At 38.5% G+C, this 25,516-nt stretch overlaps 1 protein-coding gene across 1 annotated transcript; it reads right to left on the reverse strand.

Annotated features, from left to right (window-relative positions):
• Positions 1–444: 444 nt before the first annotated feature.
• Positions 445–23,848, reverse strand: LOC130222299 (NACHT, LRR and PYD domains-containing protein 3-like). Its single transcript, XM_056454872.1, has 10 exons — positions 23,653–23,848; positions 20,630–22,415; positions 16,298–16,471; positions 16,000–16,173; positions 10,231–10,404; positions 9,939–10,112; positions 6,289–6,462; positions 2,304–2,477; positions 1,532–1,578; positions 445–1,405 (listed from the first exon to the last, which is right to left on the reverse strand). The coding sequence occupies exons 1-10, from the start codon at positions 23,831–23,833 to the stop codon at positions 879–881; spliced, it is 3,585 nt and encodes a 1,194-aa protein (XP_056310847.1). The 5' UTR covers positions 23,834–23,848; the 3' UTR covers positions 445–878.
• Between the last annotated feature and the right edge of the window lie 1,668 nt (positions 23,849–25,516).

Here is a 25,516-nt window from a genome sequence, read left to right on the forward strand (position 1 = left end):
AAAGGAAAACTAAAGAATAAGATTGATACACCCTGGAGAAAATTTTTGAAAGTTAAAGATGAAATAATGCCAGTATGGGAAGCAATTTATAAGCCATCATTGACAAAACGGGTTGGAGATATTCAATGGAGAATACTCCATGGTATTGTTCCTGTAAATGCATTTGTGTCTATTTTAAACTCTGATGTTACAGATTTATGTCCTTTTTGTAATTGCAGAGAGACAATTTTTCATTGTTTTCTTAAATGTGAACAATTGTTTTCATTATTTGAGTTTTTAAAGGAATTGTTTGTATTGTTTGGGGAAATTTTCTCAGATGTTCGTTTCATTTTTACAGTGAAAATTGGAGCAAAAATAAGAATGTTTGTAAAATGTTAAATTATTTAGTAGGACAAGCGAAAATAACAATTTACATAACAAGAAAGAAAAAAATAGAACAAAGCATTGATTTAGATGTTTTATTGTTTTTTACATGTATAATAAGAGCTAGAATACATCTAGAATTTAATTATTATAGATTGATGGGAAATATTGAAAGTTTTAAAGATATCTGGGATTCAGATGGAAAGATGTGGACTGTTATAGGAGAAAACTCTTTTCCTGAATTGTTTAAAAGGGAAAAAAAGTGTAAATGTAAATTTTTAAATTGTGTTATACTGATTGTATTTTGTTTCCCTTTTAAAAAAGCAAAATAAAGTTTGTTAAAATCTCAAAAATCTCTCTCTCTCACACACACACACACACACACACACACACACACACACATACACAAACACACACACAAACACACGCGCACACACACACACACACACACACAAACACACACACTGCTACTGACTGCTCCTGCAGAGGATTGTGGGTAAATCTCTCGTCAGTCTTCAGCTCAGTTTCACTGATGATCCAGAACTGACCCCAAACCCAGGCCAGAGCGGCTCAGTGAATGTGGTCTGGACGGAGTGGATGAGGCTCATTGTGTCTCTATAGATGTTGTAGAAGATCAGAGTTCCTGCACTGTGATCCACAAACACTCCTATTCTCCTGCTGAGCGGCTTCACTGGGAGTTCAGTGTGTGTGTGATTGTGCCAGAATGAGAAACTGGAGGAAGAGCAGCTCAAACTCCAGGACTGAGCATTAAATCCAAACACACACTCATCACCTCCTCCCTTCCTCCTGATGCTCTTATATGACACTGATATCCACACACCATGATCTCCACTGCAGTCAGTCTCCCAGTAACAGCGTCCACACACACTCTCTCTGCACAACACCTGAGGACAATAATCAAATCTGTCTGGATGATCAGGATACGGCTGATCCTCTTCCACACACTTCACCTCTCTGTTCTCCTCAGACAGAATGAGACAAGTGTGTGCTGTGTTTGGATCCAGTGTGAGGAAACAGACATCTGAACACAAGAACACACACATTTAAAACCACAGCTGTGTGTGTGTGCGTGTGTGTGTGTGTGTGTGTGTGTGTGTGTGTGTGTGTGTGTGTGTGTGTGCGTGCGTGCGTGTGTGTGTAGTCCTACATTTGTGCAGTCCTGCTGTAATCCTCGCGTCTCCTCCATGACCCAGACTGTAAACACACACAGATGGAGAGAATGAGCTGTTTAGTTTCCCCCTCAGCTAATAAGCTAAAGCTAGCACTGAGCTGCTCAGCTACACGCTCCAAACTCTTCAGCTAAAACACACAACACTTGTTGGTTCCAGCCGGGATGCACAATGAATCTAACACAGTGCGTTCTTTTCCTCTGCTGTTGGTGAAGCAAGCGCAGATACTGCTCATGTTGATGGAGACACCCTGCTGCAACATTCATTTATTACAGTGATCACACTTAGCTTTGCTGACAGATTAGCAAGTGAAAAATACACATGTGTGCACCGAGAAGAGGAATCCAGATGTTGATTTTAGAACAAGAGTCTGAACATTAATCCAAGTGTCTGATTCCAGAATCTGAATCCATCTTCAATCCCCAACCCTATTCCTGACCTGATATTGGAGGATTCTTCAGCACAAATGGAGGAAGAAGTTTCTCTGCTCAGCTCAAATGCTGAAACTGTACAGTGTGTCCCGCTTAATGTCACAACTGAGCCAATACACTCCAACATTTACAGAGGAGATTCATTTCACACTCAATGATTTGCTCTTCATAGACATGACTGGAATACTCTACAAGCTGTATCTTCTGTCTGTCCTCACCCCATAACCCTCACAGAAAACTGAAGATCAGAAAAGAGCTTTCTAGTGTCTTTTTAAAGCCATTCAGTGGAAAAGCACAAGACCAGTGATGCTCCACATACTTGAGTTTGTCCAGTGTGTAGTTTGGATCCTCCAGTTGTTCAGAGAGCAGCTTGACTCCTGAATCTCCTGGATGATTGTAGCTCAGATCCAGCTCTTTCAGGTGTGAGGGGTTTGAAGTCAGAGCTGAAGACAGAAAACCACAGCCTTCCTCTGTCACCATACAGCCAGACAATCTACAAACACAGCAAGAGTTCACATCACACAGTTGGACAATCACACATCTCTTTGTGTTGTGAAGATGCTGACTGCTGTTTCTGCTCATGTCAACAGCAGTGATGAACACACACACACACACACACACACACACACACACACACACACACACACACACACACACACATCCTGATTAGCTCTCCTTATTGATCAAGCCCTCACATCAGCAAACACACTCACACACTCAACAAGGACTCAACATCATCTCTAGAACTGTATATCAATAGAAATAAAATCACACCCCTGCACATTTGGGCTCCACATCTGGTAAGACTTCAGGGCTGTTCACACGGAAAGTGATGTTGAATGTTGACACCCACAGACATAGTCACAACCTGCTAAAGTTTTCAAAAGTGAACTAAGACTGCAACTATTTGTGGAAATCTCTATAAAAGGTCTTCAAATATGATTTAGATTTAAAGGAATTGTTTTTCATGTTTACATTTACATTTAGTGATTTAGCAGACACTTTTATCCAAAGCGACTTACAAATGAGGACAAGGAAGCAATTTACACAATTATAAGAGCAGCAGTGAACAAGTGCTATAGACAAGTTTCAGGTGTGTAAAGTCTAAGAAGCAAAGCATTAGTAGTGTAGTTTTTTTTTTTTTTTTTTGAGAGAGAGTACAGTTAGTGGTATAGCCAGAGAGGCAGTTACAGATTAGAAAGGAGAGTGAAGACTAAATAGTTGAGTTTAGTCGTTTCTTGAAGACAGCAAGTGACTCTGCCATTCTGATGCAGTTAGGGAGTTCATTCCACCAACTGGGCATATTGAATGCGAGACTTCGGGAAAGTGATTTCTTCCCTTTTAGGAATGGAACAACGAGGCGACGTTCATTCACAGAACGCAAGTTTCTGGAGGGCACATAAATCTGCAGAAGTGAGAGCAGATAAGAAGGAGCAAAGCCAGAGGTCGCTTTGTAAGCAAACATCAGAGCTTTGAATTTGATGCGAGCAGCAACTGGCAGCCAGTGCAAACGGGTGAGTAGTGGAGTGACGTGCTCTTTTGGGTTCATCAAAGACCACTCGTGCTGCTGCGTTCTGAAGCAGCTGAGGAGGTTGGATAGAATTAGCTGGAAGCCCGGCTAGTAGAGAGTTGCAATAATCCAGTTTGGAGAGAACAAGAGCTTGAACAATGAGTTGAGCAGTATGTTCAGATAGGAAGGGTCGGACCTTTCTGATGTTATAGAGTGTGAATCTGCAAGATCGAGCAGTTCTAGAAATGTGGTCAGAGAAGTTTAGTTGGTCATCAATCGTTACTCCAAGGCTTTTTACCACTTTGGATGCAGTAACGGTTGCCCCATCCATCTGGATTGAAAAGTTATGGTGAAGAGTCGGGTTGGCAGAAACTTCAAGCATTTCCGTTTTCATGAGGTTAAGCTGAAGATGATGATCTTTCATCCAGTGTGAAATGTCTGACAGGCAGGCTGAGATGCGAGCTGGAACCGAGGGATCATCAGGGTGAAAAGAGAGGTATAGCTGGGTATCATCAGCATAGCAGTGGTAGGAAAATCCATGTTTCTGGATGACTGTTCCTAAAGATGTCGTGTAGATGGAGTAGAGAAGTGGCCCAAAAACAGAGCCCTGAGGTACCCCAGTGTTTAGATGCTGTAGGTTGGACACCTCTCCCCTCCAAGACACCCTGAATGACCTGTCAGAGAGGTAAGATCTGAACCATTGAATAACAGTGCCTGCGACGCCCAGTGACTCAAGCGTAGATAGCAGGATCTGGTGGTTTACAGTGTCAAAAGCAGCTGATAAATCCAGCAAGATGAGGACAGATGATTTAGAGTCTGCTTTAGCCTGTCTGAGATCCTCCACGACCGAGAGCAGGGCAGTCTCAGTTGAGTGGCCTTTCTTAAAGCCAGATTGCTTGTTGTCCATGAGGTTGTTTTGAGTAAGAAAGTCCAGGATTTGATTGAACACTACTTTCTCCAAAATCTTGGCCATGAATGGAAGCAGGGATACTGGTCGATAGTTTTCAAGTAGCGTTTGATCCAGGTTGGGTTTCTTTAGCAGTGAGGTTACCCTAGCCTGCTTAAATGAAGTAGGGAATAAACCAGAGTCAAGAGATGTGTTAATTATGTGAATCAGTGTTGGTATGACTGCAGGAGAAATGGCTTGCAAGAGATGAGAGGGAATGGGATCAAGCGGACAGATGGTTGCATGGCTAGATAACATGAGATTGGACACCTCAGACTCAGAGAGCTGGGAAAAAGAGGTGAGTGTGTGTGGTGTTGGTGGTGTATCTTGCGTGTTTGTTGTAGGTGCCGCAAATTGAGCACTGATTTTTGCAGTTTTGGTGCAAAAGAATGTAGCAAAGTCATCAGTACTGAGTGTGGAGGATGCGGGTGGAGGAGGATAGAGGAGGAAGGAAAATGTTTTAAAAAGTAAGCGAGGATTGGTGGCACTGTTGACTTTCTGATGTTAAAAAAAGGATTTATTCTTGTGTTTAAAGCTTTTGTCATTACGCGACTCATTCAGAAATGATTATTAAATGCTTGATTAATGCACAAGAGAGTTTGGCCAACACGTTTTATACCATTTCAAATATATATTATATGTGCACGCTGTATAAGTGCACATACAGCCGCTCAGCATAATGGAGTACAGCCCATTCTGAAAATCCAGATTTTCCTCCATTTCTCAGTCAATATAGGCAGTGTATTTTGTTGCATTTAAACAAAACAGATTTATTAAACAGAAATATTTATTACAATAATATTTTAGTCACCAAACATATTCAGAAATTGAAAGAGAACACAATTAAATTCAGGCTAAATATTGCAAAAAACCCTACAAAATTTCAGCTGAATTCTTCCATTGTTTTGCTTCTCTTGATTTTTCCTCTTTTTTAATTTTGTATTTAATATTTTTCTAGAACATATACATTTTTGTTATTTTGTTAGATGAGCTCCAGATTTGGCTAATCTATTGTATATCCACAAATATAATATTGTAGAGCTTCCTATTTCAAATATGAATGTAAAAGATAGATTAGTGAGGGGTGTACTTATATATGCTGAGCACTGTATATTGTTCACCCAGAGTGTTTACATGGTCACACAGCAAGTCATACAACAAGCATTTAGTTTGGGCTAGCTGTTGCAGATGGACATTGCTGTACACTGCCCTTGATGGGTGAGTGGGGGAGTGTCTGTTGTCTCTCCAAGTGTGAATTATTCATGACCATTGTCACTCACGCATACCGCTGAGATCACCCAAAACAAACCCAACAAATCCTAGATCATTTGTAATGTTTTCTTTGAATGAGAGAACAGAATCATTTTCACATAATTGTGCAGTAAATATTCCAGCCTACAAGACTGCTTACTCTAAACTCTTGTTCAGGCACATTCAGTCTGGTTTTTGGACCTTATTTCAGCTATTTTGTCCTCTAAAACCTACTAACCACACATAATATTTATTTCTAAAAACACAAACATGTACACCAATATTTCTCACATATTATTGTAGCACAGTTTGTGCTGAATACAAATAAAATACATGTTGGCCAGTACTATGAAAGAAGTAGCTGAAATAAGCACAAATGTCAGGGCATGTCAAAACATCTCAGGGGTCCCAAAATAACCTCAGACCCCTGAGGGTTAACTACAGGTATAGTATGAGCAGTGTGAAACATAATTACTGATAAACCATAATTCCTGTTATCTGGGGTTTAGTATCACCCAGGGTTAACATGTTCAAGCATGAAAAGCCCTAATATGAAACTGTCTGACTGTAGTTATTGTAGAGTGGAGAATCATTTACCTCAGTGTCTCCAGTTTACAGTGTTGACTCTTCAGTCCATCAGAGAGAAGCTTCACTCCTGAATCCTGCAGGTCATTGTTATTCAGCTCCAGCTCTCTCAGGACACAGTTTGAGGATTGTAGAGCTGAAGACAAACTCTTACAGCACTGAGCAGTGAGATTACACATGGCCAATCTGAAAAAGAACACACATTACTAAAAACCACATGGTTAATGTGATCTGTCTGATGTAACAAAAAAAAAAAACAATCAATCAATAATCAATCAGGTGTTTGATCTCAGACCTCAGTGTCTCCAGTTCACTAATTAGTGAGCACATCTGGTGATTTTAGCTTTAAATAATATTAATGTCTATAAAACACAATTAAATGGCTTCCTTCAGATGCTCCAACACTGCAAGACAGGAAATACTTTTTAAACAGTTTTATTTATTAATATTTTAATGAACAAACTAATAACAATAATTTTCTGTAGAATCTTTAAAAGTTGCTTCTCAAAGCCCTTTACAGAATAAAGTGAAACAGATGGGTATATAACAGAAATAAAGAAATTAAATAACTAAAACATGGAGAAAACATGTAAACTCCACACAGAAATGCCATCTTGGCCAGGTAAAGACTTGAACCAGTGACATTCTTGTTATGAGGCCTAGGTGTTAACCACTAGGCCTCTGTGCCGCCCTGTCAAGGAAAGGAGAGGAGTAGGGGTGGAAGGGGGGATTCTTCAAAGCGAAGGAGGCTAAGGTAAGATACTCTGGTTATTATAGTGATTCAGGAATCATCTGATTGGTGGATCCAATGCATTAGCAGTCAATCATAAGCACATGCTCCTCTCATAATTAGTTTATTAATAAACTTCACTTAAATACACAGATTCTGTGCATCACAGTGTATTAACGATTCTGTTTATACACAATTGTTAATTTTCTACAATTAAAGTATACAGTTTTTCCTTTTAATACGAGCAGTCAGATATATGAAGGGTTTTAATTTTAACAGAAAATTTTGATTTAGTTTTAGTCGTATTTCAGCCTTCTGAATCATTTTAAGTTTAGTCGACTACATTTGATCAGAGTTTAGTGACTAAATCTACTCTAGAGTTAGATGACTAAAATATATTGGCTTTAATTTAAGAGTATTTTAATTAAATATTGTAAACATTTATTTATACAAAATGTTCAATCTTAAAATGAAATAAAACCGTCTCATTAAAATATGGAATATAGCTTTTCTATTGAAGATCTAAAATTAGATATGCATTGTTTATTTATATCATAAGTAATATGTTAAATGTGTCAGCAATCAATACACATGTAAGAACAGTCTCCATCTGAAAATGCAGGAGTCTGCAATTATTCAGCAAACCCTTTATTAACAAGGTAAACTACTGGTATTTTTGACCAGTCTGTTGAACAGTTTCAAGCCATTACATCTTTGAAAGGGCTTAAAATAGTCCTCTTTGTCCTCTTTGCAATGTCAGTGTACAGCAATAGTTTATAGCAGTGTATAGATTTACTGTTGGTGCTACAGCCCTACTGAAAAAAACAGCTTAAACCAGCCTAGGCTGGTTGGCTGGTTTTAGCTGGTCGACCAGCCTGGTTTTAGAGGGGTTTTGGCCATTTCCAGGCTGGTTTCCAGCCATTTCCAGCCTGGTCTTAGCTGGTCAGGCTGGAAAATGTCCAGCTAAAACCAGCTTGACCAGCCTGGCCAGGCTGGGAGTTCAGCCAAAACCAGCTATGCCCAGCTTAAACCAGGCTGGTCAAGCTGGTTTTAGCTGGATTAAGCTGGTAATTTTCCAACCTGACCAGCTAAGAATCAGGCTGGAAATGGCTGGAAACCAGCCTGGAAATGGTCTAAAAAAAGGCTGGTTCAAGCTGGATTTTTCAGCAGGAAGTTCATGGTGCTCAGCTATAGCACTGAGTAAATAAGTAGAGTAATGACCAAGCAGCAACCTCCCACTCTCCCTCGTGAAGCCAACACAGAAGTAACTGAAACTGCAATTCATGGAAATCCCGCTAGTCCTGGCTCCATATAGAGCAGATTTCTATTGAGCCCACTGTTAAAATGGCCGACTTTACAGCAGGGAAAAAAGGTGTTTACAAGAACAAATACAAAGAACCATTTTTGGTTCATCTGGCTAATATTACCCTTCATGGCAACTGTGAGGGGGTGAATTTTTTTATAACTCATCCGTTTTGTTTATATTAGGTTATATTAAGTCTGCATAATTAAGGGCGTGGCCACTTGAGTGACAGCTAGGTCTTCCTGGTCACTGTCTCGTCACCTCAGCTGATTCCGGCTGATTAGCCGCTGAACTCGATGTATTTTTGTGTTGTTTATGTGGCTTTACACAGTCAGTCGCCTTTTGGAATTATTTCCTACAAGTATCAGATGATATGGCATGCTGTGTGCACTTCACAAAACCGTTCACGTGGCCTCCGTTTCCCAGGTGAGTGAAATGATATACTTGTATACCATCTCTATAAATGTGTTTGTTTTATTTAAGATCATTCATCATTTATAATGTTCTTTAGAGCTGTAATGCACTCCAGAATCTGACAGATTAATTAGTTGTAGGCTCTAGAACAGTCATCTGAAGCGTTGTCAAACAGTGTTATGCTGGAGTTCATCAATAGTCTTGCATTTACTAACACAGACTATATCTGAGAGGTTTGGAGGAAATTCACACTTTCCCCCTCTAGAAAAACATCTTAAGAGCAATGTTCAGTGGCTCAATGTGTTACAGCGGTGTTTTTAAAAGACTAAACCCTTTATTGATATAGTGTACAGCCAATGTGGTCAGAACACAAACCAGTTTGTAATTATTTGCCTCTAAATGTTAGAGTTTTAACTCGTTCTGTTTTAAAATCTAGTCTGAAAACTCATTTCACTCTTTGACATTAAACCATATGAGAGTCTTGTGTCCTTTATTTGTCCTCCGTTTTAAATGGTGCACACTTGTACAACACTTTGGTAAACACTTGTTGTCTTTAAAAGCGCTTTAAAAAATATATAGACTTGACTTGACATTGCATTAATAATCCCGCTTGCTTTTTGAGTGAGTTCTTAAACACCTGTGATTGGCCATTGTGTTCCTCAACAGAATGATGATACTGAACGGCTGCGTTTATCACAGCTGATCCATGACAGATGCAGTGGTGAAAACTCGTTCTACAGACAGCCTGGATCCACAAGTATCACTCTGATAGCTTTGCAGCTTTCATTTTCTCCCTGAGCAGCAAAAAGACCCTCCAGCAAACTAACAAGCAGGGATTGTGCACGGTTATCTGCTTTCTAAAGTAGTTGGAGCGTTTAATTACTCGTGCTCACCTTCCTCACCATAGTTATCCACAATAACAAAGTGCATATGATATAAACTACATCAGTATGTAAGAACCAGTTATGATCTATTACTGAACAGATGCCGAACTGTTTTGACACCCTTATGGTGTACATAAGGAAAAAGAGTTACTTCAATTCTGAAAATGCAGCTTCATGCAGTTTATTCAGTAAAACATTTAAATAGATTTGTCTTATTTATTCTGAGTCAACACATAGACATAATCATATAATCATTATCAATGTGTAGATATGAATAAAATCATATCCCTGCAAATGTCTGTGTGATATTGCTGAGTGGAGAATCATTTACCTCAGTGTCTCCAGTTTACAGTGTTGACTCTTCAGTCCATCAGAGAGAAGCTTTACTCCTGAATCCTGCAGGTCATTGATACTCAGGTCCAGCTCTCTCAGGACACAGTTTGAGGATTGTAGAGCTGAAGACAAACTCTCACAGCACTGAACAGTGAGTTTACACATGACCAATCTGAGAAGAAAGAACACAGATTACATTAAGAGTGTGATTTTTATTCATTCATATGATGTAAAAAAAAAAAAGAATTAATAGAAATAAAAGTAAAAAAATCTGGTGTTTGAAAACAGACCTCAGTCTCTCCAGTTTACAGTTTACAGTCTTCAGTCCATCAGAGAGAAGCTTCACTCCTGAATCCTGCAGGTCATTGTTACTCAGGTCCAGCTCTCTCAGGACACAGTTTGAGGATTGTAGAACTGAAGACAAACTCTCACAGCACTGAGCAGTGAGATTACACATGGCCAATCTGAGAAAGAACACACATTACTAAAAACCACATGGTTAATGTGATCTGTCTGATGTAACAAAACAAAAAATCAATCAATCAATAAATCAAATAATCAATCTGGTGTTTGATCTCAGACCTCAGTGTCTCCAGTTCACTAATTAGTGAGCACATCTGGTGATTTTAGCTTTAAACAGTATTAATGTCTATAAAACAAAATTAAATGGCTTCCTTCAGATGTTCCAATAGCCCAACTCTTTATTAAACACCTAACACACAGAAAAAAGAGAAAAATACTTTTTAAAATTGGTTTATTTATTAATAATTTAATTAACAAACTAATAACAATAATTTTCTGTAGAATATTTAAAAGTTGCATCTTAAAGCCCTTTACAGAATAAAGTGAAACAGATGGGTATATAACAGAAATAAAGAAATTAAATAACTAAAACATGGAGAAAACATGTAAACTCCACACAGAAATGCCATCTTGGCCAGGTAAAGACTTGAACCAGTGACATTCTTGTTATGAGGCCACGGTGTTAACCACTAGGCCTCTGTGCCGCCCTGTCAAGGAAAGGGGAGGAGTGGGGGTGGAAGGGGGGATTATTCAATATGCAGCTAAGGTAAGATACTCTGGTTATTATCAGAATCAGTTTTATTGCCAAGTGTGCTTCACACACACAAGGAATTTGTTTTGGCTACAGAAGCTTCCAGTGTACATAAAGTGACAAGTGGCAACACAAAATAAATATAAAAAAAATAAAATAATAATAATAAAAAATGATGAACATTAAACAGATGCGGTTAGTAAAAGAAACCTGGATGTTGAGTTGGATGTACAGATTGTTATAAATATACAGGTTATAAGGTGCTGTGTACAAGTGCGAATGTAGAAAGTATTGCATTGTATATTGATATAAGGTGCTGTGTACAAGTGCGTATGATAAAATATTGCATTGTATATTGATATAAGGTGCTGTGTACAAGTGCGTATGAGAAAGTATTGCACATATTTATTGCACAGTAAGGGAATATTTAACTGTTCATAAGGTAGACAGCCTGAGGAAATAAACTTTTCCTGTGTCTGGCTGTTTTTGTGCTTGGTGCTCTGAAGCGCCGACCAGACGGTAACAGTTCGAACAGGTAGTGTGCTGGGTGTGAGGCGTCCAGAGTGATTTTGCGAGCCCTTTTACTCACTCTGGAAGAGTACAGTTCTTGAAGTGTAGGAAGGGTTGTGCCAGTGATTCGTTCAGCAGTCCGGACTATTCACTGTAGTCTACGGAGGTCGGTTTTGGCAGCTGAGCCGAACCAGACGGTGATTGAAGTGCAGAGGATGGATTGGATGACAGCTGAGTAGAACTGTACGAGTAGCTCCTGTGGCAGGTTGAACTTCCTCAGCAGACGAAGGAAGTACAGTCTCTGCTGGGCTTTCTTCACAATAGAGTCTATATGAATGTCCCGCTTCAGATCCTGAGAGATGGTGGTGCCCAGGAACCTGAATGACTCTACTGCAGCCACAGTGCTGTTCATGATGGTGAGTGGGGGGAGTGCAGGGGGGTTTCTCCTGAAGTCCACTATCATCTCCACTGTGTGTTCAGCTCCAGGTTGTTGTATCTGCACCATAACGCCAGCCGCTCCACCTCCTGTCTGTATGCAGACTCGTCACCGTTCTGGATGAGGCTGATAACAGTAGTGTCGTCTGCAAACTTAATGAGTTTGATGGAGGGGTCTTTTGCAGTGCAGTCGTTGGTGTACAGGGAGAAGAGCGATTTATAGTGATTTAGGCATCATCTGATTGGTGGATCCAATGCATTAGCAGTCAATCATAAGCACATGCTCCTCTCATAATTAGTTTATTAATAAACTTCACTTAAATACACAGATTCTGTGCATCACAGTGTATTAGCGATCTGTTTATACACAATTGTTAATTTTCTACAATTAAAGTATACAGTTTTTCCTTTTAATACGAGCAGTCAGATATATGAAGTGTTTTAATTTTAACAGAAAATTTTGATTTAGTTTTAGTCGTATTTCAGCCTTTTGAATCATTTTAGGTTTAGTCGACTACATTTGATCAGATTTTAGTGACTAAATCTACTCTAGAGTTAGATGACTAAAATATATTGGCTTTAATTTAAACCCCGCTAGCGCACACACTTTTCTTTCGCATGCGCAGCTCATAAAACATAACTTAACAAACTCCCCCTTTAAAAAAAAAAAAAAATATATATATATATATATATATATATATATATATATATATATATATATATATATATATATAGAGAGAGAGAGAGAGAGAGAGAGAGAGAGAGAGAGAGAGAGAGAACAAACATTTAAAGATGGCCTATTAACTTTATAGTCCCAGTCAGAAAAACTAATCATCAACAAAAGCAAAACATTTTAAAAGTACATTCAGAAGTTGAGATAGCAAATGCTTGTGCTGAGAGCTTTCAGAGGGCCAAGTGCAGATGCCCCCTTTTTTGTCAAACAGTTAGCCAGCTACCCTTTGGTCTCTGACCACAAGATCTGCTCAATAGTTCCAGAGTGCATAAGCTCTTTCGTGCTGCTGATTTCTAGGCGCAGTCTCTTTTCAGTAACAGATTTTGTAGATTTGAGAGCATCGAGAAGAGAATGATTGTCTGTTATACATACAATTGGCAAGTTGTTGCATGAGCAGTCACCAGTGGTGACCTCTGAGTAGAGTGTAGCAAGGAAAACTGCATTGTCAATCCCGCCTGCAAGTGCCAAAGCCTCTCCTGCTAAGTTACTTCATACAACTCTCCTGATGCGTTTTGACTGCCAGGATATTGGTGAGAATTTTCCATTTTCTCCCATAAGCATGATGAAATGTCTACATTGTGTGCCACCATCTGGTAGGTTTCCCATTGAGGAATCACTGAACACTCCTAGCTTAACAGAGCTGTTGTTCCCCAAGTACTGAAACCTCAAGTTAACCTCTTCTGATTTGAGTTTTGTGATAAGTTTATTTGCACAATGCAGGGTCTGAACAGAAGCATGCTTTGTGTTAGATGCCAAGAATCATATGTCACACATTTTATCAGGTCTGCTTTGTCTGGCAGCCCACAATATTTGTCCAACCTTTCTAAGTCTAGCCTGATGCACTCGTACATACTGTAGGTTCCGCCATGCCGGACAAATACAACTACACCATCTTGGCCTAGGACCACACCTGGACCTTTCCACTCACTGCAGTCTATTCTCTAATAATATACTTTGTCCCCCGTCTCATATCTATCATGAACAGGTCGCAGTTGCTTACGAAGGGCTCTTCTGATTCTTTCTGAGCATTCGGCTTCTGTGAATGCTTTTCTCTTTGCATGCAGTGTTTCAATTTGTTTAGCAACCCAGGTACTTGTACTTGTTTCCAGAGCTAGTGGCTTATCAGTGAGCAATGAAAGCAGATTCGGGTTTTGCCCAAACACTAGCTGGTAAGGGCTGAAACGTGTACATTATGCATTGCGTTCTTAGCCATTAATGCCTAGTCAAGGGCTGTTTTCCAGTCACAGTTGTTGTCCTTTTTCACCTTCAGCAAAATTTCAGTGAGGGTCTGATTATGCCTTTCTAAAAGGCCAACGCTCCATGGGCTGTAGGCCGCAGTTGTTTTAACTTCAATGTTAACATTTTCAGCCATATCCCTCATTTTGTTGTTATTAAATTCACCTCTGTTGTCACTAAACAGTCTGCATGGAGGACCATGAACACTTATCCAACAGTGAATAAAGTGATTCACTATCTCTCTTGGGTTCTTTGTTGTGACAATACTCCCTGTACTAAAGCGTGTGAAGTGGTCAATAGCATGCAAATACCATATTCCAGGCCCAAGCTCATGCAAGTCCACTGCCACAGTCTCATTATATATTGATGCCATAGGCAAACCTACAACAGGGTTATGTTTTGGCTCACTGTATCTACTACATGTATCACAGTTTTTCACAATGTTCACGAGAACAGTGTTGCTTTCATCATCATGATTACCTGAGCAGGCCAGTAATTTTTTTAGTCTATCGGCTGAAGCATGTCCAAATTGTCTTTGTAGTTTCAACAGTACTCTCTCCTTTTCTTTAGTTGTCTCGTTTTCTGTCACAGACAGAATTTCTTCATTTGTTGTCTTGGTCTCACTTGTCTCGTTTTCATCTAGAATGCGGTCATCTCTCAAGTTCACACAGAAATGTCCAGAAGATGTTAGCTCAAGTTTAACAGGTTGTTTAAACATTGTTGCTTTGTCATGTGCAATGTCCAGAACTTCAGAGTTAGACATAGATTCATTTGAAAACAAAGTGATGTTACATTCTTCAATGTCATCTTTTTATCTTACATCTTTTGTCATTTTTACATGATCCTTTTTAATTGGACAGTCCTTTGCCCAGTGAAATGTGCTTTGGCAATAGCACATTTTGTTCTCCTCCCATATTTATCAAGGGGATTTGTACCTTGAGCTACAGTTTGGAATTGCTGTGTAGTATTTAGCTTAGTTCCCCGTTTGCCCAAGTATCTTATGTAGTTAGCATCATCTGCGCTATGCAGAGTACTGGCGCCCTCTTGTGGTCAAGTAACGTTATAACCAAATATTCTTTTCAAGGCTGATTTCATGTCCGTGAAAGAAACGGTGGGGCAAGCTGTTATCGTTAAGTGTTTATCTTTAACAGTAAGACCGGCGGTATCGAGTAACTTGAAAGCTAGTACAGCATCTGGGAGCTCCATTTTGAACTTACGCAGACTGTTGTATTGACGTTCGAACTCGACGATGTGGTCCACCATAGAAACACCGCTTTCTCTTGTGATCTGATCAAACTCTGTGTACACTTCCTACTGTCGATCTTTTTCTTCTTTTAAAAACACAGAGTGCAATTTTTCTATTAATGTTTGCATACCGTTGTCAGCATTCAAATCATCCGCGGGTATTTCCAGTGCGCTGTTTCTTGTTCAGCCCATTAGTGACAAGGTAACTGCCAAGGCTTGTTGCTTTTTGTCCAGGTCTGTGACGCGTTTCCAGATTTCAATCTCATTTTTCCAACTTTCATAAGCTGTTTTTTCGTAAATTTTCGTCAAAAATCCGAATTTTCGTTGGATTTTTGTAATTCCCAGCAGCAGCCATCCTCTGCTACCAAATCACTACAGCGGTTCTTCTTATTTGTAACGCACTTTATTCTCTCCAACACATAACTCCCGCAAAAACAGAGTGGGATCCTTTTTTTATCCCCCAAAAAAACCCGCTCTAGTGCACACACTTTTCTTACGCATGCTCATAAAACATAACTTAACAGTGCTCACCTCCCTCACCATAGTCAGCTACAAAGCGCATATGAGATAAACTACATCAGTATGTAACAACCAGTATGATCTATTACTGAACAGATGCCAAACTCTTTTGACACCCTTATGGTGTACATAAGGAAAAAGAGTTACTTCAATTCTGAAAATGCAGCTTCATGCAGTTTATTCAGTAAAACATTTAAATAGATTTGTCCTTTTTATTCTGAGTCAACACATAGACATAATCATATAATCATTATCAATGTGTAGATATGAATAAAATCATATCCCTGCAAATGTCTGTGTGATATTGCTGAGTGGAGAATCATTTACCTCAGTGTCTCCAGTTTACAGTGTTGACTCTTCAGTCCATCAGAGAGAAGCTTCACTCCTGAATCCTGCAGGTCATTGTTACTCAGGTCCAGCTCTCTCATGACACAGTTTGAGGATTGTAGAGCTGAAGACAAAATCTCACAGCACTGAACAGTGAGATAACATGTCACCAGTCTGAGAAAGAACACAGATTACTAAAAACCACACTGTTAATGTGATCTGTCTGATGTAACAAAACAAAAAACAATCAAGCAATCAATCAATTAATTAATAATCAATCAGGTGTTTGAACTCAGACCTCAGTGTCTCCAGTTTACAGTGTTGACTCTTCAGTCCATCAGAGAGAAGCTCCACTCCTGAATCCTGCAGGTCATTGTTACTCAGGTCCAGCTCTCTCATGACACAGTTTGAGGATTGTAGAGCTGAAGACAAACTCTTACAGGACCGAACAGTGAGATAACAGCCCTGTAGCCTGTGTAGAGAACAAACACAATATGTATGTGTTGATCTGGTGTGTTTAATAATCTGAAGCACATCTGACTGTAGTGACTGGTTTAACTTCACCAATTAGTGAGCACATCTGGTGATTTGAGCTTTTAATAGGATTTAGGTTTATGCAACAAAAGTAAATGGCTTCCTTCAGATGTCTGAACAGATGAAGAAATATTTTTATCAAAAGACGAGAAGATCATACACAAAGGTCCAGAGATGACAGACAATAAAACACATGAACAAACTAAATAATAATAATTTCCTTTAGCACATTTAAAAGCTGCATATCAACAGACAAAAGAAAGCAAACAGAGATACAGAAATATAGAAAATAAATACATCTATTTAGAAGTGCCAGTGATAAGGACTGCCTCACCTGTGAATGCAACATTTAAGGACACATTATATCTCTGTGCTCCAGCTGTTTATCCTGATCCACAGGATCTGCCCTGGTTTACTCTCCAGTAGTCCCTGCATTGGCTTTGTCCTGTTTCCTGTTCACCTGTCTGTCAGTTTCCCCCTCACCATCTGTCCTGTACCCTGTCATGGTTTCATTAAACTGCCTCTCCCCCATCACCCTTGTCCACTGTAGCACATCCAGCTTGCTGAACTCACTCTTGTTTTGTGTTTTCCTCTGAGGATCATCTGGAATCTTCTTCTAGAAGGGAGCTATGTCATGGTCCTGGTTATCCTGTCCTTGTACTGTTGTGTTTTCCTTGTGTTCTCTGTGTTCACCTCAGTTTTCCCCATGTTACCCTTGTTAGTTGCCCAGTTACTCTTAACCCCCTTGTTATCCTATTAGTTTCTGTGTGTTTAAGCTCCTCTGTTTCAGTCATTATGTGTTGATCAGAGTTTGCTGTATGTGTGTATGTTTCTCTTGTCTGTGTTTTCTGCTCTTCAGCTCTGTCATTTTCTTTGTGTATGGATTTTATTTAACATTAGAACTACACCTAGATCCACCTCTTGCATTTGCTTTGCCTGCCTGCATGATTAGAGGAAGATATGATAAAGAAGAGGGCGGCACTGTGGTTCAGTGGTTAGCACTTTCGCCTAAAAACAAGAATGTTGCTGGTTTGAGTCCCAACTCCAGTTTCCCCCACAGCGCGAATACATACGGTATAGGTGAATTGGGTAAACAAAATTGACCATAGTGTATGAGTGTGTATGAGTGTGTGTCTGTGTCAGTGAGTGCGTTTACATGGACACAGAGTTGGGCAAGCTACTAGAAGTGTAGTGAGCTAAGCTATTAGCTACTCAACTTAAAATGTAGCTTACCTACACTAAAAGCTACCCCCTGGTAAATGTAGCAAGCTAAGCTAAAAGCTACTTGGCAAAAATAGCTTAGCTACATCTAAACTATTTTTGCAAATTTCATTTTTAAATCAAAGCAACTTAAATCCAAGTCACTCACATCTTACTGATCAATAAAACTGTCGATAAAACATATGAGGCAGAATAGTTCAGTTCAGTTATTTACTGTAAATAATATGCTGTACTAAACAGAAACACATTATAGTATATAACAGCTAAAACAATCCAATAACACCAGGTGTTACACATTTAAAATACTATAGTCATTAATAGTAAAGGGAAATATATTGGAATAAGCATTATATATATATATATATATATATATACACTAAAGTATTTTTATTTTTTGAGCACAGCATCAGGAAATAAGTTATTGCATCTTTACATGTACTTCTGGAGGTATGGTCATGAGGAAATAACTCCTCTCCCTCCCAATAATATCCAGCTGCAGGCCCGCAGAACCACACTCGTTTTAGGCACACACAATCTGGCATACACAATCTATGCAAACCATATATGGTTACGACAGATGTTAATGTTATTAACGTCTTCTAGGACATCGTCAACAATATATTTTGATATATATAGTTAATAAATATTGTACACAATAAACAAGTGCTTACTTTTTCATAGATATTGCTATCGAGACGGGCGAATGAGGAGCATTGTTTCCGATCGCCATTCAAAATAATAGACTGAAGTGTTTTCTATCAGTCATCATAGATGATCAGTCATTATTATCTGACAGAATCAATATAGCAGATACTCGTTTGCTGGCCTTGCTAAATGATCTACTTTGGACAGGTTTAATTTATATAATGGATTAATTTATAATGAAGGAAAAATAGCAAGTTAATATAGACAATAATACATTTTATATGAAATAAGTGTATAACACTATATTAATATTTTACTCAAGCGATTTAATAGTGTGTATTTGCTTAATTTTCTAAGAACTTTTTAAATAATGATTTCCCACATTAAATACTGTAGTAATTTATTGTAAGCAATATATTGTTTTTAAACCAAAATTTAGCAATAGAAACAAATTAACAATTAATAATTAATAAAAAAAATATATATATAATTATATTATAAATATATTTAACTAACAGCTGTGACAGTTTATTAAAGATAGTAGTTTATAATCAGATAATCAGTTAAGATAACCAGTTTATAACTATATTATATATTGTTTAAATGTTTAACTATAGTAATTAATTTTAATGTGACACATTATTGTTTGCTTTTTATATTTTACAACAAAGTGATATTAACCAACTATGATAATATTAAGATCCTGAATTAGTTTATTACACTTAATCCTACAATTAGACGGTCTATTATGTTTTCTTTGTGTATGTGGACACGTGAATAAAGTCATGTGTCTTTAACTAATTAATTGTATTTACATAATTTGAGTTCAGAATCTGCAGAGATGTTAAAATGATCGTTACGATATAATAATAATGACTGAAATGGGAAATCATATTTGTGAACTTCAATAGGTGGCGATAATGCTAAGGAGTTAGTTAGTTACCATATATGGTTTACCTAAATTGTGTGTGCCTGAAACGTGTGTTCTGCGGTTCCGCAGCTGGATATATCTCCTCCCTCAGTCATCTTTCCATCAAGCAAGTTTCACCAGAGGTGGCAGTAATGCACCAAAACCTTGGTTGTCGAACACCGTAAAACAGGAAGAAGAAGAAATCATCATTCTCGCCATCATATGGATTTACTTTCATTGGCTAGACACCGGCTCCGGGAGTGTCAGTGCCGTCACTTATCAGAAAAGAGTACGACACGGAGGCTGCCATCGTCATCGGCGCCATCTTGGATCTGCGATCGGTAAATGTAGCTTGTATGGACACTACTGCGCTACTTTACTAGTAAAATAGCTTTGCTACTGAAAAACTATTTGATTTAAAAGTAAGCTACTTTTACATTGATTTTTACATTTGATTTGAAAGTAGCGACGCTACCGCCACGCTACTGAGAAATGTAGTTAAGTACAAGTAGTGACGCTACTGCCCAACACTGCATGGACACCAATAATTTGATTTTAATGTGATTAAGACAATACTGTGATTAAGAATTAACCATATAAACAGCGGTTTTTGATTAAATTTATCTGATTAAGGATAATCAAACTGAAGTGAAATCGAATTAAGACGTGTGGAGTATGCTGATTTTAGTCGCATTTTTAAAGTGCAGTACAGACATGTAAACACATTAATTGAACTATTACCGTCATGTAGGACTTATTGGCGTGTTTTGAACAGAATAGTCTATACACACACACGCACATACACACACACACACAATGCAATTTCCGCTAATAGAAAATGTAGTTTACTGGCTTATTTGCTGCTTCTTAAGAGATAGTTCCCCTAAACATTTACTCACCCTTAAGTGGTTCCAAACCTTTATGATCTTTTTATTCTGCTTAACAGATAATAGTTTATGACAGCTGAAAACCATTAGCCATTGACCTACATGGTAGGAAAAACAACTGGTGTGTAAGTCAATGGTTACAGGCTTCTTTCTACAGGCATCTTCATTTATGTTTAACAGGAGAAACAAAGTTTGAGAAAGGTTTATAGCCCCTTGAGGGTGAGTAAAAATTTGTAAATTCATTTTTTGGGTAAACTATCCCTTAAACAACCACTGCCAAAACATGAATCTAAACGTTATTAAAAAACACTAAAATATTAAATAAGAAACTATTATTAATGTATTTTCAAGTGCAGATGATATCACTATTGTGCATGTTCATTAACATGATATACTTTATTATTTAATTTGAGAAAGAAGCACTTTGACTTACTGAGCTCTTTTGGAGGATTTGATGACTGCTGATAGTCTGATGAGACACTCGTCTGATCTCTGGAATTTCTGAAGCTCAAACTCCTCCAGCTCCTCCTCTGAGGTCAACAACACAAAGACCAGAGCAGACCACTGAGCAGGTGAAAGGCGAGCAGATGACAGACTTTCTCTACTGAGGTGAGACTGAATCTGTTTCAGCAGAGTTTGATCATTCACTTCATTCAGACAGTAGAACAGATTGATGGATCTCTCTGGAGACAGATTTCCTTCAAGTTTCTTCTTGATGTACGCAATTATTTTCTTTTCGCAATGGTCTCTGTCATCCTGCTGTGTCAACAGGCCTCGTAAGAGTTGTCGATTGGACTGGAGTGACAGACCAAGAAGGAAGCGAAGGTAAAGGTCCAGATGTCCATTCTCACTTTTTAGAGCCTTGTCTACTGCGGTCTTCAGCAAATCAATCATGGACACATTTCTGCTGTTTTCTGCTTGTTTCTTGTTGATGTCTAGAAACAGATGTTGATAAAGGGCTGCAATGAACTCTTGAATGCTCAAGTGAAGAAAGCAGTACATGGTACCAAGAATGATTCCTGTCTCCTCCTTAAAGATCTGGGTACACATGCCTGAGTACACCGATGCCTTATAAACGTCAATGCCACAGTCTTTCAGATCGCTCTCATAGAAGATCATATTGTTTCTTTCCAGCTGCTGGAAGGCCAGTTTCCCCAGTGAAAGGATGAGGTTTGGATCCCAGGAGACATCTGGTGTGTTTTCTCCATCATACTTTCTTCTGCTCTGCTGGATCTGAAAGCGGAGAAAGTGTGTGTACATCTGTGTCAGAGTCTTGGGAGATTCCTGCAGTGTTTCAGCATTAGCTCTGTGTTTCAGTTCAGTATTTCTGTTCTCCTTCAAAATGTTCTGGAGAACAGTGGCTGAAATCCAGCAGAAGACTGGGATGTGGCACATAATAAAGAGACTCTTTGACTGTTTAATGTGATCAATGATTTCTCTGGCCTGATTCTGATCTGTGAGTCTCTTTCTGAAGTACTCCTCTTTTTGGGTATCATTGAATCCTCGTATCTCTGTCAGCCGGTCGATACAGTCAGCAGGAATCTTACTGGCAGCTGCTGGTCTGCTGGTGATCCAGATGAGAGCAGAAGGAAGCAGATTTGCCTTGATGAGGTTCGTCAGGAGAACATCCAGAGAGACTGCTGACGATACATCATGACACGTCTCATTACCAGCAAAGTTCAGAGGAAGACGACATTCATCCAATCCATCAAGTATGAACAGGACTTTGAATCGTGTGCTTCTTGTAAGGTTCAGTCCTTTAGTCTCTGGGAAAAACTGAGTTATGAGGTCTTTTAAACTTTGTCTTTCTTTCTCCTTTAAGTTCATCTCTCTGAATGGAAGAGGAAATATGAAGCTGATGTCTTGATTTTCTCTTCCTTCAGCCCAATCCAGAACAAACTTTTGCACAGAGACTGATTTCCCGATGCCAGCAACTCCTTTTGTCAGGACAGTTCTGATCTGCTCGTCTTGTTCAGGTGCTTCAAACAAATGTTTGCATTCAACCTGTATCTCTAGTGACTGATGACGTCTGGAAGCAACTTCAATCTGTCTGATCTCATGTTCAGTGTTGACCTGTTCACTCGCACCCTGAGTGATATAGAGATCTGTGTAGATGTTATTCAGAAGTGTGGAGGCTCCTTGCTGAGCAATTCCTTCAAACACACTTTGATATTTCTTCTTCAGGCTACATTTAAGCTGATTGATGAAGAACAGCTCATCTAAACACAGGAGCAAAGAAACAGATAGATTTAGTCTTGACTTATTTGTAAGTGACAGTCTGACAGATGGTCATGAGATGGGCCTGACAGAATTTCCTAGTGGTGTAACGGATCACAAATCTCAGGGTTCAGATCACATAATGATTTTTTAGTCACAGATTGGACCATTTTTCAGATCAGCCAAAAAGGAGAGGAGACGAATGTCATTTGCTTTCCATTTATTACAGAAACAGCACTGCAGGACACTTTTGGTTTTAACAAACAGAACTAAAAAAAGTGTAATATTATTAACAATAAAATAAAGAAATAATCAACTGAATAAAATTAAATAGTAAAATATTCAGTGCTGTGAAAAATTCCCTGTTACTGCTACTGTTGCTGATAATGCTGAATGTAGAAATCTAACATTATAATTTGTACAGCCCATATTTATTTGTAGTCTCATTTTCAATAAAATGATTCAGTTATTCACTCATAAATCTTCGTTTTATTTTAGTTTGAGTGGTTGTCTCCTCCTAATGGTTAAATAATGTAATTGCTGCCTACAACTTTCATTTTTGAGCATATGACTGTGATTTTAATCTTCAACATAAACATCAGTGATTTTATCTGAACTATGAACTGTTCTCCCAGTACTTCTGTGTTATTTGACTGTTTGTAACTTCATTTTTGCATTTTCAGATTTGAATGCAGCGATTGGAAGGATTAATAAACATATGCAAATCACCATCATTTATATAGATCTCTCAGCGATCGTTACAAATTTAATCCACGGGTCACGTGTTTTCCGAACCATGGGTTGTGATCCATACGAATCATGGATCAACCGTGATCTGTTACACCCCTAGAATTTTCTGTCATTGTTTGCCATTTCTGTTGAGAATTTTGTAAACAATCTGCAGATAACTGTGGAAAGATTTAGGGAATATCATAACTAAAAACTTTATATATAAAATAAAATATACAACACAAATCCAATTAGAATTACTTAATTGGTAAACAAAGCACAAGACTCTTATATAACAGATCTACTAAAGGACAGATAATATGACTTTACAAACTGTACTGTAAATAAATCATGAACATTTTCATATTAGTCAACAATATTACTGAAATTAAATAACTGAATGAATATAAATGTACACACATTTACACAGTAAATAAATAAACTCAATGATGGACTAAAACTCTGTGGAAATCTGCAGGTTTTGTGTAGGTCTAGCCATGAGTCTCTTACCCACGAGAGTATCAGCAGCTTGATCTTGCTTCATCTCTCTCAGGAAGAAGAGTGTGAGATCAAGAGCTGCTTCTGTGATTCTGCTTCTGTTGTCATTAAAGTCCTTTACAAACTCTTGACTGTTTTCTTCCTGTAAGATTTTCTTAAATTTCTCCAGTTCATTCTTCAGAAATTTGATCATTTTACTCTCAAGATTCTATGATTGACGAAACAAGAACAATATTTAACCAAAAGATTCATTCACACACAGTTGTACACTCACAAAATACTCAGTAATTGAAAATACATTATAATACATGATACTATGAGTCTGTTAAATGCTTGATTCTGATAAGCTGATGAACATTCAAAGGTTATTTTCAGATAAACACACAGCTAAAGTAGATCCAGGCAGGTTGAGCACATTACACTAAAGGGGGTCGCACACCGGATGCGCAATGCAGCACACACATGACAGCTGGAAGTATTGCACACCAGACGCACACATTCACATGTTATTAAAAATGAAATTTCACAGCTTCAAAATACAAGTAAAAGTAAAAGTTTGAGTAAAAGTCCCGGCCATTAGATCGCCCCTTGGGGGCTGGCTGCCTCCTCCGTGTTAATGAAAGGGACTTAAGCCCAAATAAAACATTTCTTTACACTTGCAATAAAATTTCCTGAAATATGGTTCCGGTCACTTAAGGCACTTATGCTGATACAGGTGCAGATCTTAATTTCTGTAAGTGTTTTTAGCCAGTAATTCAATGCTGTTAAAAATGGGGCGTGTCATCGTGATTGACAGTTTTTCTAAGCAGACCGTCTGAGCTTCGGCAGGAGACTGAAGTATCAATGTTCGATTTCTGTGTTATTTTACCATGATAAAATGAGTTGTTCAGCAGTAAACTATAGTGTGTGACATACAGGATCTGGTGGAACACTGTTTATTCGGTAAGGTCAGGGCTTTATCGAGCTTTATTTGTTTGCTGATACACGCCTAACCAAGCCATGGTGGGGAAAATACAGGTGATCACTATCTAGCAGTAATTCTCTTTATGGGTTGAAGGATAGCATTTTTTTTATTGTTAGATTTTGCTAAACATTTACTAATAAATGCAGACATAAAGGGTTTCTTCTTTTAAAGGGTTAACTGTGATAATGTGTGTACAAGAGGAACCCAACGTCCTGCTACTGGCAGGGTGGAGGCCTGCTGCTCATAACAGATACCAGGAAGAGGAATATCTGGTTGCTGAATGGTCAAACTGTCAAGACAACACCATATAAGTCAATAGGGTTGAGGGTTAGATAGTGTGCGAAAAACAGTATAAAAAGCCTGAAGGAGAGCATAGTAGAGGGGGCTGAACTGATATTACACCTCTCCTGCGCAGAACTTGTATTCTCTAACTTCTTGCATTCAAAATAAAACTTGTTAATTTTCAACTCAGAGGTACCCTCTCCTTAGGTACCAGACAGTGATGATACTAAATGGAAAAAGGTAAGGCATTTTCTAGATGAGGCTGTAGAAAGAGCAGATAAAGAAGGAAATGAGTTGTTAAAGCTGAAAAAAATAATTTTGAAACTGTAGCTTGAGAAAAAGAAGTTAGCTAAAAACAGACGCCTCAGCAACAGATTGGCAGTTGCTAGAGAGGGCCTGATGGCAGGCTTTGCTGTGGTTAAATTACAGGATGATCAATTGGTCACCATACAATCTGGAACCCCTAATTGGCAAACAATCTGCACAAAAGGCAGAACTATTGGCCTTAATCAATGCATTGAGACACTCAAAAGGACAGTCTGTCAACTACTCTGATTCTGCATATGCAGTGTCCACAGCCCACGTGGAGCTGCCTGTGTGGATCAGATGTGGATTCATAACTTCTTCTGG

Source organism: Danio aesculapii, chromosome 4 (assembly GCF_903798145.1).
Source record: "Danio aesculapii chromosome 4, fDanAes4.1, whole genome shotgun sequence".
Classification (NCBI taxonomy): Eukaryota; Metazoa; Chordata; class Actinopteri; order Cypriniformes; family Danionidae; genus Danio; species Danio aesculapii.

Coding starts and splice junctions, on each gene's coding strand:
- LOC130222299 (XM_056454872.1), bottom strand. CDS start 23,833: ATGATCAAATTTCTGAAGAATGAACTGGAGAAATTTAAGAAAATCTTA. Junction 16,174..16,297: donor TGTAAACTGGAGACACTGAG/GTCTGAGTTCAA, acceptor GTTCTTTCTCAG/ACTGGTGACATGTTATCTCA. Junction 6,463..9,938: donor TGTAAACTGGAGACACTGAG/GTAAATGATTCT, acceptor GTTCTTTTTCAG/ATTGGCCATGTGTAATCTCA.